Genomic DNA, 14,385 nt, shown 5'->3' with positions numbered 1-14,385 from the left:
TTTTCTTTACATAAAACTCTCTTATACATGAGTTGCTGTGGATTTGTTTCTCCAAAGTACCTAGACTAATACACCACCCCACAATAGATTATTACCAAACACCTGACAAATGTAAGTCACAGAAGAAAAGTTAGATAACTGGGACTTCCCAAAATTTAAGCTTATGCTCATTAAAAAAAGTTATCAATGGAATACTACACATTATGCTGAGTGAATAAATCAGAGCCAAAAGAACAAATATTTTATGAGGTCACTGTTATTTAAAAAGAAAAAAAATCAAGAAAAGGTTTTCATATCAAAAGCAGCAGATTTTGATGATTACCAGGGTTAGGACGGGGAGTGTGGAGAGGCGTTAATGCTGGTGAAGGGGTTACCACAAGAGGGAGGTGGGACACATAGAGAGGGGATAGGAGGAAGAGATAGAGTGAGCCTTTTAAAATGATGAATGGGAAAACGATGATGTGATATGCCAACCTCCACCTAACACACACACACACACACACACACACACACATTATCAAAAGAGGAAGAAAGAGAACATATGGATTGGGGAGAAAATCCTGGGAATGACAGCAGACAAGAGTTTGCTCTTAAGATCTATAATCTCAGCAACTGAACAACAAAAAGGCAAGTTAAATGGAAAAAATGAACAAAAGACCTGAACACACACTTCACCCAAGAGGACATTCAAGGAGACAACAAACACATGAAAAGAAGCTCACAATCATCAGTGACCAAAGAGATGTAAAATCAAAACTACAATGAGATACCATCTCTCACGCTTATAGAAACAGCACTGATTACAAAGCCAGAAAACAAGTGCCGGGGAGGTTGTAGAGCTACTGAAATGCTGCTGACCTACTACTGGTAGGACTGTAAACTGGTCAAGTACTATAGGAAATGGTTGGGGGTCAAAAAGCCAGAAAGAGATACATCCTATGACCCATCAATCTCATTCTCAGGTGTGTACTCTAGAGAACGAAAACTACAGACATATGTTCATTGAAGAATGATTCACAACAGCAATAAGATGGAAACGACCTGACTGCTCATCAACAGATGAATGGAGAGATTACATAGTACAGTGTTTCCCAAAAGGGGCACTATGGCTCCCCCTGGGGGTGCTGGAACCACCCAGGGTATCTGTAAAAGTAGATAACTACATTTATACTATACTATAGTATATATACTATAGCCCCCTGGATTGTGGGCTATAGTATAAAAATTTTTAATTGCTAGTGGGTGTTGAGTTTTCTTTTTTATAAGAAGGGGGTGGCAGGCTAAATAAGCTTGGGAACTATGTTGTCACATAAAGAATATTGATGACTTCTCAAAAAAAAAAAAAAAAAGGATGAAACTGGAAGAGATTATGCTGAGTGAAATAAATTCCAGAAGAGCAACTAGAGAATGAGCTGGCTGCTATAAAAAGACAAGAATATCTATACATAAAGAAAGCAACATTCTTTGGTGGTTACCAGGGATGCGGGAGACAGTGCTTTTGCGTGGGGGGGGGGGGAAGAGTGACTTTCTAGAGAGTGGACTTGTTAGTTTTGGTAATGGGTAAGGCAATACTGAGTAAAGGTGAGTCAGCACAACTTGACCAAGATGTACACATGGCTCTGGTAAAAGCCACAATAGATAGTTGTGCAATAGCAGTAATAAAACCCCAGCCCAACCGAACCAACTCCTGTTGAGTTGATTCAGACTCACCTTGAGCCTACAGGAACAAGTAGAAGTGCCCCATGAAGCCATACCCTTTTGGAAGCTGACTGTTCTATTTTTCTCCCATGGAGTGGCTATACAGATAGGTGTAAGCACATATGAATATACAAATCTGAGTATACAGATGCATCTTTTGGCAAATGTATGTAAATGTTGGTGTGTGCCATAAATTCACACATGAAATATTTATATTCTTCTATTTAAAATACTCATATTCATATATGAATACAAAAAAAATCAGACATACAATGAAAATTGTAAGAGACACAATTATGGATACCTCCCATTCAGAACCAAACACCTTTTGGGATTAAGTTACTGAGTTTGAGGGCTTAACGTCAGAGTCTCAAAAAAGGATAACATGGTCAATCATCAGGGCAACGCTTATAAGACCAAAAAGTAAACCAAAGATTCAAAGAACCTAGTCTACAGGACAGATAGTCTATATGAACCATGGCCTCCTTTACCTTGAGACCAGGAGAACTACATGGTGGCCGGCTACTACTACTGCTCAATTCCATCACAGACCCAACACACGATCCAGGATAAAATGAAAGACAAAGTACAACAAAACTAGAAGAAACCCAGAGACTATTGCCCTGGGAAATGACGGTACGTATGGAACCGAAGCCACTCTCAGTGGTCGCCTTCGAGCCAAAAGAAAGACTGACTGATGAGATCAATAATACTGCCATGAGTTGTGCTGTGTTCCTCTACACAGTCATCTAAATCTGAATGAGATCTAATGGTCAACCTATAACCTACAACCCTAGACCAGAGGTCGGTAAACTTTTGAGATGCAAGAGCCAATTCTGTCTCACAATAATTAAAAAATTATTCGAGAGCCATTAATATATTTTTACAAACAAATGAAACTCCATTATCTGAATAATATCCTTTAAATGTTTCCAATTTTACTTCAGAGCCCCGTGTATGTGCCGAAAGAGCCGCCATATGGCTTGAGAGCGCAGTTTGCTGGTTCCCTGTCCCAGACCAAAGATGAGGAGAAGGCAAGGAGAATTAAAGAAGCTACATTAATGTAAGTAGAACAACCAGAATGGAAATAATGAGAACGCTGACATATTGTGAAAAGTGTAACCAATGTCACTGAATAATGTGGGTAGAAATATTAAATGAGAAATTAATTTCCTATCTATGTTATCAAAACAAAAAACATAGTAAGAGGTTATTAAATGGCTTACTTGCCCCCACCCACTAACCCATGACTTCAAACTTGACCCCTCATTTCCTACCATTCACTTCCCCTTACATCTGTCCGATAGGTCTAAGAAACGCATCTGTACGAATCCAAGTGTCAGTGAACAATTCACGGTAGGATGATCTTCATTAAGTTAAGTATTAGTTAAATGCTGATCTCAAGTAGAGAAAAGTAAATTAGAAATCGTTCAAGCAAGTCCATTCTCACAGAGCTCGGTTCCGAGGAGGCGATTGTATCCTGTTTGGGGCACATCTTCTGTAACAGGAAACTACAGCCTATGGGCCAAATCTGGCTCACCCTTTGCTTTCGTGGAGCCCCAGAGCTTAAGGACCATGCTCACAGTTTCCAATGGTTAAAAAAGAAGAAATAAATACATTTTAAAAACCAAAGGACTGAGACTTGTGACAGATGGGAGTAACATGAATTCTTATTTCAGTGTCCATCCACAAAGCTTTAGAGCTGCCCAGCCACACTCGTCTACACATTGTCTAGGGCGGCTTTAGTACTACGATGGCAGAAGAAAATAGGTGTGACAGAGGTATTATGGCCTGTAAACTCATATTCAACATTACCTCAAGGTCAGAGGGTCAAACCCACCAGCCTCTCTGCAGGAGAAAGATGAAGCTATCTGCTCTCGTACAGATTTACAGACTCAGAAAACCCTACATCCGAGTCAAAACTGACTTGCAGGCTTGTTTTTCTTTGCCTCTTTACGGAAAAAGTTTGCCACACCGGTCTCATGCCAGTGCTACTCTGTAAGTAACACATAGTTTCAGTGAGAATTAAGTGTTATTTTTACCTAATCACCTGAGGCCCCCAAATGCCCCTATGGAGATTTGATGTATGTGGATTAGTATTCTTGGGAGAATATATTATAAAACTTACCTGGTCACTAGGCTCAAAGCTCATCTCTTCCTTCTCGGTTTTCATAGCTATTAATTTTGTGTTACTGGCAGGGTCAGTTTTACTGTCCAGTCGCTCAAGTTTGGGGGTTATTTCTGGTAAACCGATATCTTTAGTATCGTCTTTATCTAGCAAGTAGCGAAGTAGTGCATTCTCTTTCTTCTTGGGGCTCACTGGCTCCTGTTTAATAGTCACTTCTGAACCCGGAGCTGTGCCGCCAGGCTCCTGGTTCAGCTCTTTGCCGGTGGCTTCTGCGATTAACTTAGTCAGGTCCACAGGGGAACTGCTGTCCTGCAAAAGTCTGTGCAAAATCTTATGCTTCTCCTTGAGCGACGTGCCGTGCGTTGACCCAGAGCCAGGCAAGCTGTTCGTGGAGTCCTTGCTTGTGTCCGACAAAGAGCTGGATAAGGGCGAGGGCTCCATCTGATCCGATTTGGTGGTCAACAACTGCAGGAGTTTGGTCTGTCCTTTGCTGTCGTGCAGTCTGTTCTGCCCATCAGGTCTCTCACTGCTCCCAGTTTGGGGCATGTTGGAATCATTTGTTTCCTTTTGCTCCCCAGGATGGCAGCTGTTTTCTGTTTGTCCAGTTGTACCTTCAGAGGGCTCCCCATAAAGTCCAAAACAATCTTTGGAGTCTAAGCTTCCCATCTTGCTAAGTGGGGGAGGATTCATATTTACTGGGGAGTTTTGCAAATTGCCCATTTTTAGGTCCGGTGATGCCAACGATGACCCTAAGGAGACCCCGTGCCCTTCACTGAGAGCCTGAAGTGCATTGAGGGAACTGTTGGTGTAACTATGGCTATTTCCTGTGCTGCTGCAAACTCCCACTGGGGAATGCAAGTTTCCTGCAGGGGAAAACTGACTGGGTGGGATTCGGGGGCTTCCAGCCACTCCAGGGCTCATGCGATGCCTTGGTGAAAGCATGGAGCTGGGCTGCCCTGGATTCAGCCCAGGGCTGCTTTGTGAGGGACTGTTCATTTTGAGTGCATAGTTACTACCCTGAGGAGTGGTTGCTTGCATGTTTGACACATGGTTCATTCCCCCAGAACCACCAAATCTGCCCATGGGCATGCCCATTTGTTCCTTTGGGCCATTTATAGGAAAATTTATATTGCTACTGAGGGTCATGTCCTGACCTGGGTTCCCACTGCACATGGCCTGATGGGCAGGGCTGCTAGAGCTAATTGGATTCATTGGCTTCCCCATAGCTTGTCCAGTCAGATCTGGATTCATTACACACACATTCTGCTCTCTGCATAAAAACAAGAGAGGGAAAAAAGTTAAAATTCAAAATACCTGGTAAATTGTTTGTTAGTTGTTTTTTTTTTTTAAGGGAGGTTGCTTCTTTCTTTAAGAGAGTAAACTACATTTAAAGGAAAGATAATACTTTGATGAAGCCATCTGCAATTATGGACAAGACTGGACATGTAGAGTTTGGGACCAAAAAGGGATGCTTTTCAGTCAACTCATTAAGATGTCTGCGGTTTCAGAGAGGAGCTGTGCTTACATCTGACTACCACTACACTGAGATTGCAGCTACTAGATAAGACACTGGTGGTGGTGGTGGTGGTGGTGGTGGGTGGTGGGGCAACGACACAGGACATGTGCTACCATTACATAATATAGCTTTCTCATTAAACAGTTTATTATCATGAGTGAGAGTTTGCACCATCTTAAAGCAGTGGCTCACACAAGTATAGCTGTATTTAATTACATGCCAGATTCCAGTCCCTAACAATAGGCACATCTGTATGCCTGAAAGAAGGGTTCCGATCTGTCTCACTTGGCTCAGGATGAAAAGCACTTAGGGGGAGAAAACCTGCCCCTGTTATAGTCACTCTGCAAGTTCTGGAGCCAACCAAGTTACTGAAAGTGCTCCGAGGTACAGCCTCGTGTCAAACAGTTTCAATTCACCCCCCACCCCACCCCAGCCTCTGCAAGTCTGAGCATGAGCCTCCAAGACAGACAGCTTGGCTGAGAGGCAACTTCTCAGTGACCCGAGTGTGATTTTATTGCCCTACTCCTAGACAACTCCAATATCCACCTCTTCACTAATGACTAAAACCAGGTTTTCTACGTTAGATGACTTTCCAAGTCCAAGGAACTTTAATTTTACAGTCTTGGCAGTCATTCCAAGTTACCAAAATGTGTTCACGAATCCAAACAAAACAGATCTCACAAACTGTCAAACACCAGCGTTAAGTGAGGTGAGTGAAATTTGGCACAGCTGTAATCATTTACAAATTGTTTCAGTTTGAGGTCAGATTTATTAACAGATGGTAAACTGGGCTGCTTATTATTATTATTTTTCAATTCCTGAGTAAAAAAGGGAAAATAATTGACCAAGGTAATAACTGTACTCTTAGACCAAGCAGTTTTATGTATCTTCTGATAGTACCTCATAAAGTTTAGTATTTCTATTAACTCGACATTTAATCACCTTCTGATATTTGTGCTCTAGAACAGGATTGCTCAGGACAGCGGTTCTCAACCTAGGGGTAGAACGACCCTTTCACAGGGGTTGCCCAATTCATAACAGTAGCAAAATTACAGTTATGAAGTAGCAACGAAGATAACTTTACTGTTTGGGGTCACTACAACATGAGGAACTAACTGTATTAAAGGGTCGTGGCATTAGGAAGGTTGAGAACCACTGACTTAGGACATTTACTTTACATATCAACATTCAGTTTACTTTCATTTTCTGAGGAAAATGTTTATTACTCTTCCATTTTAGCCAAATGCCAAGAAGCTAATTTAAACCTAAAACACTCCTTTTAAGCATATGAATTTGAAATTTTTAGAATCAAACACATTGCTATCACACAAGTGGCACCCCATGGTGAACTGCTGGATTTCCCTTCTCTGATGTAACAGGTAGTCATATCAGTGCCAAGTTAATTCTAGCCTTATGTGCTTCTAGCTACATTAAACACACTTACTATTTTGGACATAATTCAAAGGGTAACCTACATTGAGTTGTCTTTTAGCCAGTAGTTAAAATAATATATACAAATTATATATGTATACACACACACACACACACACACACACACATATATAGGCATTTCTGTTGATCAACCCCAATGACGTAATATGTACATACTACTTCACTCCAAGTTACCAAAATGTGTTCACAAATCCAAACAAAACAGATCTCACGTATTCATATTACATCATTAGGGTTGGTCAACCCAATGCCTAAGAAGTCTGAAAAGCTCTACGATGACGTGTTGCTTGGTAACAGATTGTAAACAACTTCTTAGAAAGAGGATTACCTGTGAAGCATATGCAAAGATATTACCAGCTGAGGTTCATTAGTAGTCTGAGAACGGATGAGTTTGCTCTTCGTTTGGGCCGCAACAAGAGTGCCGTCGGACAAGGAGAAACGATAGATCTGACTGAATGCCAGTCCTTGTCTTAGCACTGCAGGCAAGCAAGTGAACGAAAGGCATGTTTAGAGAAAAAACTGAGGGAAGGGAGGACGACTATAACAACTAATACATTTCATCAGGCTTAGTACTTTGTTTACACACATATTAAGGAGTCTAAGGAGAATATCACATGCTATTAAAAGACCGTAAAGTTTCAAGAGTGCATTTACCTGCCATTCAAAATGCCAATAAAGACAACACACCACTTTTGCCATACGTGGCCTGGACCCTCAAGCACTGTCCTTTTCTGAATCTTTAGTACCACAGAAAATCAGAGTATGAACTCTATATTAGCGCACAACAGACTTTCCAGTGACTTGTTTAAAATGCCAGAAAACAATACAGTGTATAAACACAGTACCACAGAATATACAATTTGCCCTTAATTTTCCTTTAAACTAATACAAATGTTACCAAAATATGATTTTAAATGCAATATTCTCGGCATATTCAGCTGGAAGTCACATACTATTCAATATATCATTCCACATTCCTTTCCACCAATTCTGCCTCACATTATATTTTTTCTGTGGTTAAGACAACAGGAAGTAAAAGCTAAACAACAGAAAAATATTTCCAGAAAGAAAGAAAAAAAGCTAGACAGAAACCAAAGACATAGTACAAATTACTCTTAGTGACAGGTAGTTTATTTTAATTTGTCAGTAAAGGAGCAGGTGCTGGCATTTTTAAGACAGATAAAACCTGAAAATACAAAAAAATCATGTAATAAAATACAAAAACTAATAAGTAAAATGTTTCTTAAAATGATTTCAAGATTTTTCCACTTGTCTGTCAGTTTGTCACGCTTTGGTGGCTTGTATGTTGCTGTGATGCTGGAAGCCAGTGCTACTGGTAATGCAAATATCATCAGGGCCACCCATGGTGGACAGGTTTCTGCGGAGCTTCTAGACTAAGACAGACTAGGAAGAAGGACCTGCAGTCTAACTGTTCAGGGAAAACAGCAGCGGCCGTGAATTCTTTAACGTGGCTCTTCCAGCTAAGGTCTCTAATGCCGGCTAAGCGTCCTTTTCCTGCAAGCGTCTGGTAGGAAGGTGGGGGACGGCATTGACAGGATTCACCTGTGGGTAATTGTGACCGTGATTCCCTGCAATGTCATCCTGCTGCATATAAAATGAGTCCTCTGAGAAGTAGGAGGAGGGATTCTCATCTGAGCGCAAGATCCTTATACAATGGTTTCAGAAGACAGCTATACTATCAGAGGAGCAGCAGCAGAACCAGGAGCCAGAGCAGGGAACAACAGAGTGATAGACTTCCCAACCCGTGGAGCAAAGTAAAGAACTGAGTGCTTTTGTGCAGGGGACTGGTTTGCCATGTGGGGTACCTCTGGGCCCTTATTGGGGAAGCTTGGCTTGTTGACCCATGGAAGTGAAGGTGAGTGCCGTTGGGCTGAGGCTTACTGGAGTGGGGAGCCTCTGGGCACTTAATTCGGGGAGCTGGGTTTGCTGACCCACAGAACTTGAGCTGAATGTCTTTGGGTTGAGGCTTACAGCATAGTGGCATGCCCCTTTGGAGATTAGCAGACCTGAGAGCACTTTTTAACATGCATGACAAACAACTCAACCCTGAGCCAGTTCTCATTAGCATTACCACTTGCCAACTTCATTCATAAACCCTTTAATGATGAAATTTGTCTGTGAGGTCTGTGTAGCCATGGCAATGGATATTAAGAACCTAGAGAGATGCTAATAGTGCACACTACATAGGTTTACTGAGAGAAGTTGTCTACAGGCATCCAATGATTGCAGAGAGGTGTTTAAACATCTTCTGTTGGGAACAAACCCATGCAGGAATGAATGAGAACCTTAGTAGCAACGTACAAACACCACAGGCAAAATGCCAAGGTCACAGGGCATGTTATGCAGACAATGACAAATGTAAGCTGTGGTTTTAGCAATTTTGCAGAAACTTGTGGGGAGCGGAGGTACGAGGTACACGGCACCGCCCTGAGTTCTGACTTAAGGACTCCAAATTCCTTGGGGCATCCGCATACCTTAACTGAGCGCACCTGTCATAAAGTGTCTACCAGAGGAGAATCAAAGCTCAGGAGGAGGAAGAAGTGCTCCCCAATGTAGCATTTATTAAAATAAAGGAATGCTCTTGTTATTGATTCACCAGCACAGAACTGAAAGGCACTTGAGAAGAAAGTGATTGTGTGGGAAGAATTTGGAGAGCAGCACAGGCACAGCGACTATCAGGCCAGGCCTCAGATGGGGATCCCGTTGTGTCCACTGACTGATGCAAGGATTTCGAGCCAGTCCTCTCACATGGCTCGGCTTTCACACCTGAAAAACGAGTCAGGTTTGCTGTGAGAGACGAGATAATATAAGGCAAACTCGATGCCAAGTAAGAGCAGCAGCTCAATAATGGCTACTATCATTCCTGAAATATAACTTGGAAGTCTTCAATTTAATTCTAGCTGTGGTATTATGTGAACTGTCTGGGTTTCCTTGGCCCAAATCTGGGTACTCTGTGTTGGGCATCAACAAGGAGGGCTTGACTTTCCAGTGAAATTCATTAGATCTTGCAAGTTTCTTTTCACTATGATTTCCAAATGTTCCTAAGGAATCAGATAATGTGTTTTGTGGTATTAGATGGTATCTTCTTATCTTGGCTTATGTACTGAAAAGTGTTAGAATCAAAGAAAATGACTTTGTTTATTTTTCTGTTTATGTGAAATCACTGTTTCTTATTTCCTTCAGCATACTCTTTGTCCAACAGGTTCACTGGTTAAATTTCCATTGCGATGGCTAGACCTTATGGGCCACATGGCCCAGGTACACAGGAGCCACACAGAGTCATGAGATTGAGATCTGGGTGCCTGAGCTGTATTTCAGGAGTCATTGTTTGAGAGAAAGCTTCTACAGGGAGCAGTTAAGTTTAAAAAACAAAAACCAAAAAAACATGGCTTAGAAGAAAACTATCCTTTAGAGATGCTTACCTTCATGATGATGCCGCTTAGCGTATGACACAGATTCCCCTTCATGCTGTGCATGGAACTTCTGAATGCATCTCCTCACCAGATCCTCCCAGCCTGGTTTCATGGCTGCCCGCATGGTGCTGGTATCCAGAGAAGTGATCTTGCCTATTAAATAATAGCAGCTTTAAACCTAGAGATGGGTATGTTCTTTAAAGGTGGTGATCAAACCCTTACCTTTTGTTCATTCGTTCATTAAGAAAGCCCATATCACCCCATGTATGAAAGTCATAGTAACACAGGGCATGCGGTGAGAATTGGCGTGCTTCCCCTTTCCTGTCCTCCAGCTCCTGTGGGTGTCTACCGCAGCAACAACGGCCATTACCAGCTCCATCACACTCTGCACGTCGCTTGCTATCACAAACCCAAGCGTTCTAAAGGAGCTTGATCTTTCTTTGGGGGAGGGAGGGTGTTACCTTGGAGGTCCTGGCGAGTAGTAAAACTTTCTGACGAGGGAAGAGCGGGCCGCTCCTTCATGGGGACTCTTCTAGCCACACAAATCAGGCAGGACTGCAAATCTGAAATCAGACACAGTCAAGTTGATAAAATCGGGCTTTTAAAATGACAAACAACCTAAAATATATTTAGGATAGCACCAGCTTTTTATTCAATCAAGGGGAGAGCGATAAAAGGCTGAGTGCCTCTGATCCTTGCTGATCTTGCCCTCTCCTCAACTGAAGTGGGGAGTAGAAGGGGGGAGGGTGCATACGCGAGGGAAGTCACCTCATAAAACACGGGGTAAGAACCTTCTACTGCCATTGGGAACCATCTCTCCAGTGACGCTGGGGGAGAACCCTGAAGTCTTGCAGTAAAAGGCTGCTAGAAACCAACCATTTCATTCATAATTTAAAAATGGAAATGAAAATCTGATGTTCTGCATAATCACAGGCTTGTTTCTTGAGTGTTGGGCCCACCAATCTACAGAAAACTAGATCTAAATTTAAGAAACAGGAAAACTATATTATCTTACAAAGTATATAAATAACCATACAATGTCAATGTGCAATTTAAAACGAAGACTTCAGAGACATATTTAAAGACTACATCTCATAGTATCTGGAAAACATAATGTGTGCCATAAACGGCCCCAGTACAGTTCAGAGGCATGGCCACAGCTAGTTTCTCAAATAGCCAAAGACCCAGGAATTTGTTCTTCAGCTCACTTCAACTGTTTTCTACATCTATGTTCACTTCTGAAGAGCAGAGAAATGTTTTATGTATTTTTTAACATTCAGTGTACATTGTATTATCTGAATTTCACTAATATTGGATTACAAAGATGCTTAAGTCTTTTCATATATTTTTATGTTATTGATTTAGGACCGTTCATTACATTTGGAAAAGCATTTCTTGAAACTTTATTCAATAATTCAATGCTATCACAAAGTTAAAATGTAATCCTCTAGGAGAGAAGGTGGTTGTTAGTCGCATCGAGTCAGTTCAGTCATGTTGATCTTATACACTACAGAACAACACTGCCCAGTCCTGATAGCCCCCCAATGGCTATGCTCGAGTCTCTTGGTGCAGCCACCAATGTCAAAGGTCCTGATACTCTTTCCACCACAGAAGAGAAAACCAAAGTGTAGAGGTCAAACAACTTGCCCAATGTAAAAATTCAGTATAGACTGGATTGGAAGCAAACCACGCTCTTTCATTTGGTGTTAATATACAGAATCCAGTTTTAAAGATAATGGAAATGTTTAAATATAGTCTCTCTAATACAACTGAATCAAGGTTTTTACATAGTAAGTATAAAAGATGGGTCAACTATGATTCACACATACTCATCTATTCCTTGCTGCATTCTAATAATGGTAAAACTGACTTCACTTGAAAATAAAATGATGCTCAGAGAACTCAAGGAAGTCGCCCAAAGTTAGAGGCTTGTCTGATTGTAAACCACTTCACTAGTGGTCCTTTGTTCTTTCCACATTCATGCAGAACACACTCTTCATTATTACCTCAGCTGTGTGGACTTGGAGGGACACACAGCCATCCGCATTTCTTTAAGGGAAACAGTCTGGCAGCCTATAGCTGGAGCTCTGATTCAACCACCCCCCTGCCCCACCCCATTCCCATTGCTCTTGCACCACAGTCTAAAGTTCAGTGCCCATGAATAAGCTATGAGGGATCAATTAAGTATATGAAAAATGTTTGTACCTGTGTGTATTTTCTAGGGCTGTGGCCATAACTATCATTAGATTTTCATGGAAGCTTAGGGTCGTCAAAAGGCGAACCACCAATGCTGCAGCACCACACCAATGCAGTGGTCATTAGCAACATGTGGCTAGTTAATTGTAAAACAATAATTCAGTACTTCAGTTGCCTTAGTCAAATGCTCAACATTCCAGTGGACAGTGGACAAGGGAGTTTCAGAGTATGTGGCAAAAATGGATTTAAAATCATGGAATTTTTCTATAACCCTCCACCCTGGCATAACACTGTCACCACCATACAAAGTTTTATTAGATGGTACTGTTCCAGAAAGTTTAAAAAATGGGATTTATCATGAAAGCCAGTCATTGTGAAGTAGGTGAGAAGGACAAAGAAACTACCTCTACATTTTTCTTAACATGATCATGAATTACCGTATATACTTGAGTATAAGCCAACCCGAATATCAACCGAGGCACCTAATTTTACCACAAAAACTGCATTAAAAATGTGCTGAAAAACTCGGCTTATACACAAGTATATACAGTATAAATGATTAAAAAGTGAACGACGTAGCACAGGAGCAGACACAGCCACAAACTATCCCAAAGATAGTGCTCTACCTTCTCCTTCTTCTTTGATGGACTTTGGTTGAGAAACAGCAAAGCACTGCATAGTTTCATATTTCTGATGTGCTTCCTGGTTATCATGGCCTTCCTCTTCGGATTCGGGCAGAGATTTTACTAGCATCCGACAGTTGAAGGTATGGCTGTTCCGCCTTGGAGGTTCACCAGACCAAGATCCCCCATTCACTGAGAAAGACAAAAGTAACCCAATATTACAAAGAAGTCAATATGTGATTCACTGTTGGTAATATAATTGTCAAAATGATATTAAATGTTTTAAAAAAATGGGAAAAATGCTTGGAATTATTAAAAAAATTCTCTCCTACACTTCTTCATTCTGACCCCCCCCTTCCCTTTTTGTCCAGGCCCTCATCATTTACTTCTTATGAGATTACCACTGTTGTCTTATTTTCAGGTCTTCCCAATTTTGAGTTCTTGGAAAGGTACTTCAACTTACTATCATTTCTGTTTTAAATTTCTGAAAAAAATCTAAGTGGTGCCGACTTCAGCATCTATTGAGTTCTTGGGAAGGATTTAGACTTGATGTCGTCAGAATTAAGAGGAGGAAGTCCATTCCAATTGATATTTCAAAACCTCATTAGCCCAGTTTCATCTAATCCATCTAACCAGATCTCTCACATTCCCAACACCACCCTCCCTGTATCCTCCTCCATACCCAGTCCCACACGGATGCCTTTGTGTTCTGGTCCCTATCTAAAATGCCAAGTTACCTCTCTTTCCCCATCTCATGGCACTCAAGCAAGTATGAAATCTACCACTACTCTAGGAGGCCCATGTTGCTTCCTCTTACAGATCTTTCCTATATAGAAATTTTAGTGTGCACTCTGTAATCTGGTTCTTGCCAAATTAATTCTGTAATCTTTTTAAATGGTTTCGTGGATTTTTCTCCAAATTACAAAATTCATTGAGGATGTATTGATAATGTCATCTGTTTTCAAGTGAAAAACTATTTCACCAGTCTTTTATTTCACAAGCACCTCAGCTAAAATATGTAGCATATTAATTCTGGGAAGATACGGAGAGGAAAGGAAAGCATCATTTTAAAAAGAATGAATCAGAGAAAACAATGACCAGTAGGACAATGAGACAGGGGATTAAGAAAACAAAAAGTCCAGTCATCTAAGAAGAGCAAGTATATTCTCAAAAGCCACAGTTGGAAAACACTTAAAAAGGCAACTGGGTGTTATGGTGAGCCAGATGCTAACCCCATGGCCACGTGGCTGAAAAGGAATGAAAAAAAGGAAAAAAAAAAAAAAAAAGAACCTAGAAAGAAAGAAAAGTACATGCAAAGTTAACTATAAGAAATTATTT

At 41.1% G+C, this 14,385-nt stretch overlaps 1 protein-coding gene across 4 annotated transcripts in view; it reads right to left on the bottom strand.

The window, feature by feature from the left end:
- NCOA2 (nuclear receptor coactivator 2) overlaps window positions 1-14,385 on the bottom strand; it is a 200,384-nt gene that overhangs the window by 46,280 nt on the left and 139,719 nt on the right. For all 4 annotated transcript variants that reach the window (XM_045295079.1, XM_004697524.2, XM_045295129.1 and 1 more), the window contains exons 6-10: window positions 13,051-13,239; window positions 10,690-10,791; window positions 10,238-10,381; window positions 7,123-7,270; window positions 3,827-5,096 (exon numbers count right to left, since the gene is read on the bottom strand). In XM_045295079.1, coding sequence (XP_045151014.1) covers window positions 3,827-5,096; window positions 7,123-7,270; window positions 10,238-10,381; window positions 10,690-10,791; window positions 13,051-13,239 — 1,853 coding nt within the window. The remainder of the gene's footprint in view (window positions 1-3,826; window positions 5,097-7,122; window positions 7,271-10,237; window positions 10,382-10,689; window positions 10,792-13,050; window positions 13,240-14,385) is intronic.

The sequence above is a fragment of the Echinops telfairi genome, unplaced genomic scaffold (assembly GCF_000313985.2).
Source record: "Echinops telfairi isolate 266 unplaced genomic scaffold, ASM31398v2 ScPeMD7_1;HRSCAF=3_0, whole genome shotgun sequence".
Taxonomy (NCBI): Eukaryota; Metazoa; Chordata; class Mammalia; order Afrosoricida; family Tenrecidae; genus Echinops; species Echinops telfairi.
Note: the sequence above shows the minus strand (reverse complement) of the source record. Positions and strands in the feature narration are given on the sequence as shown.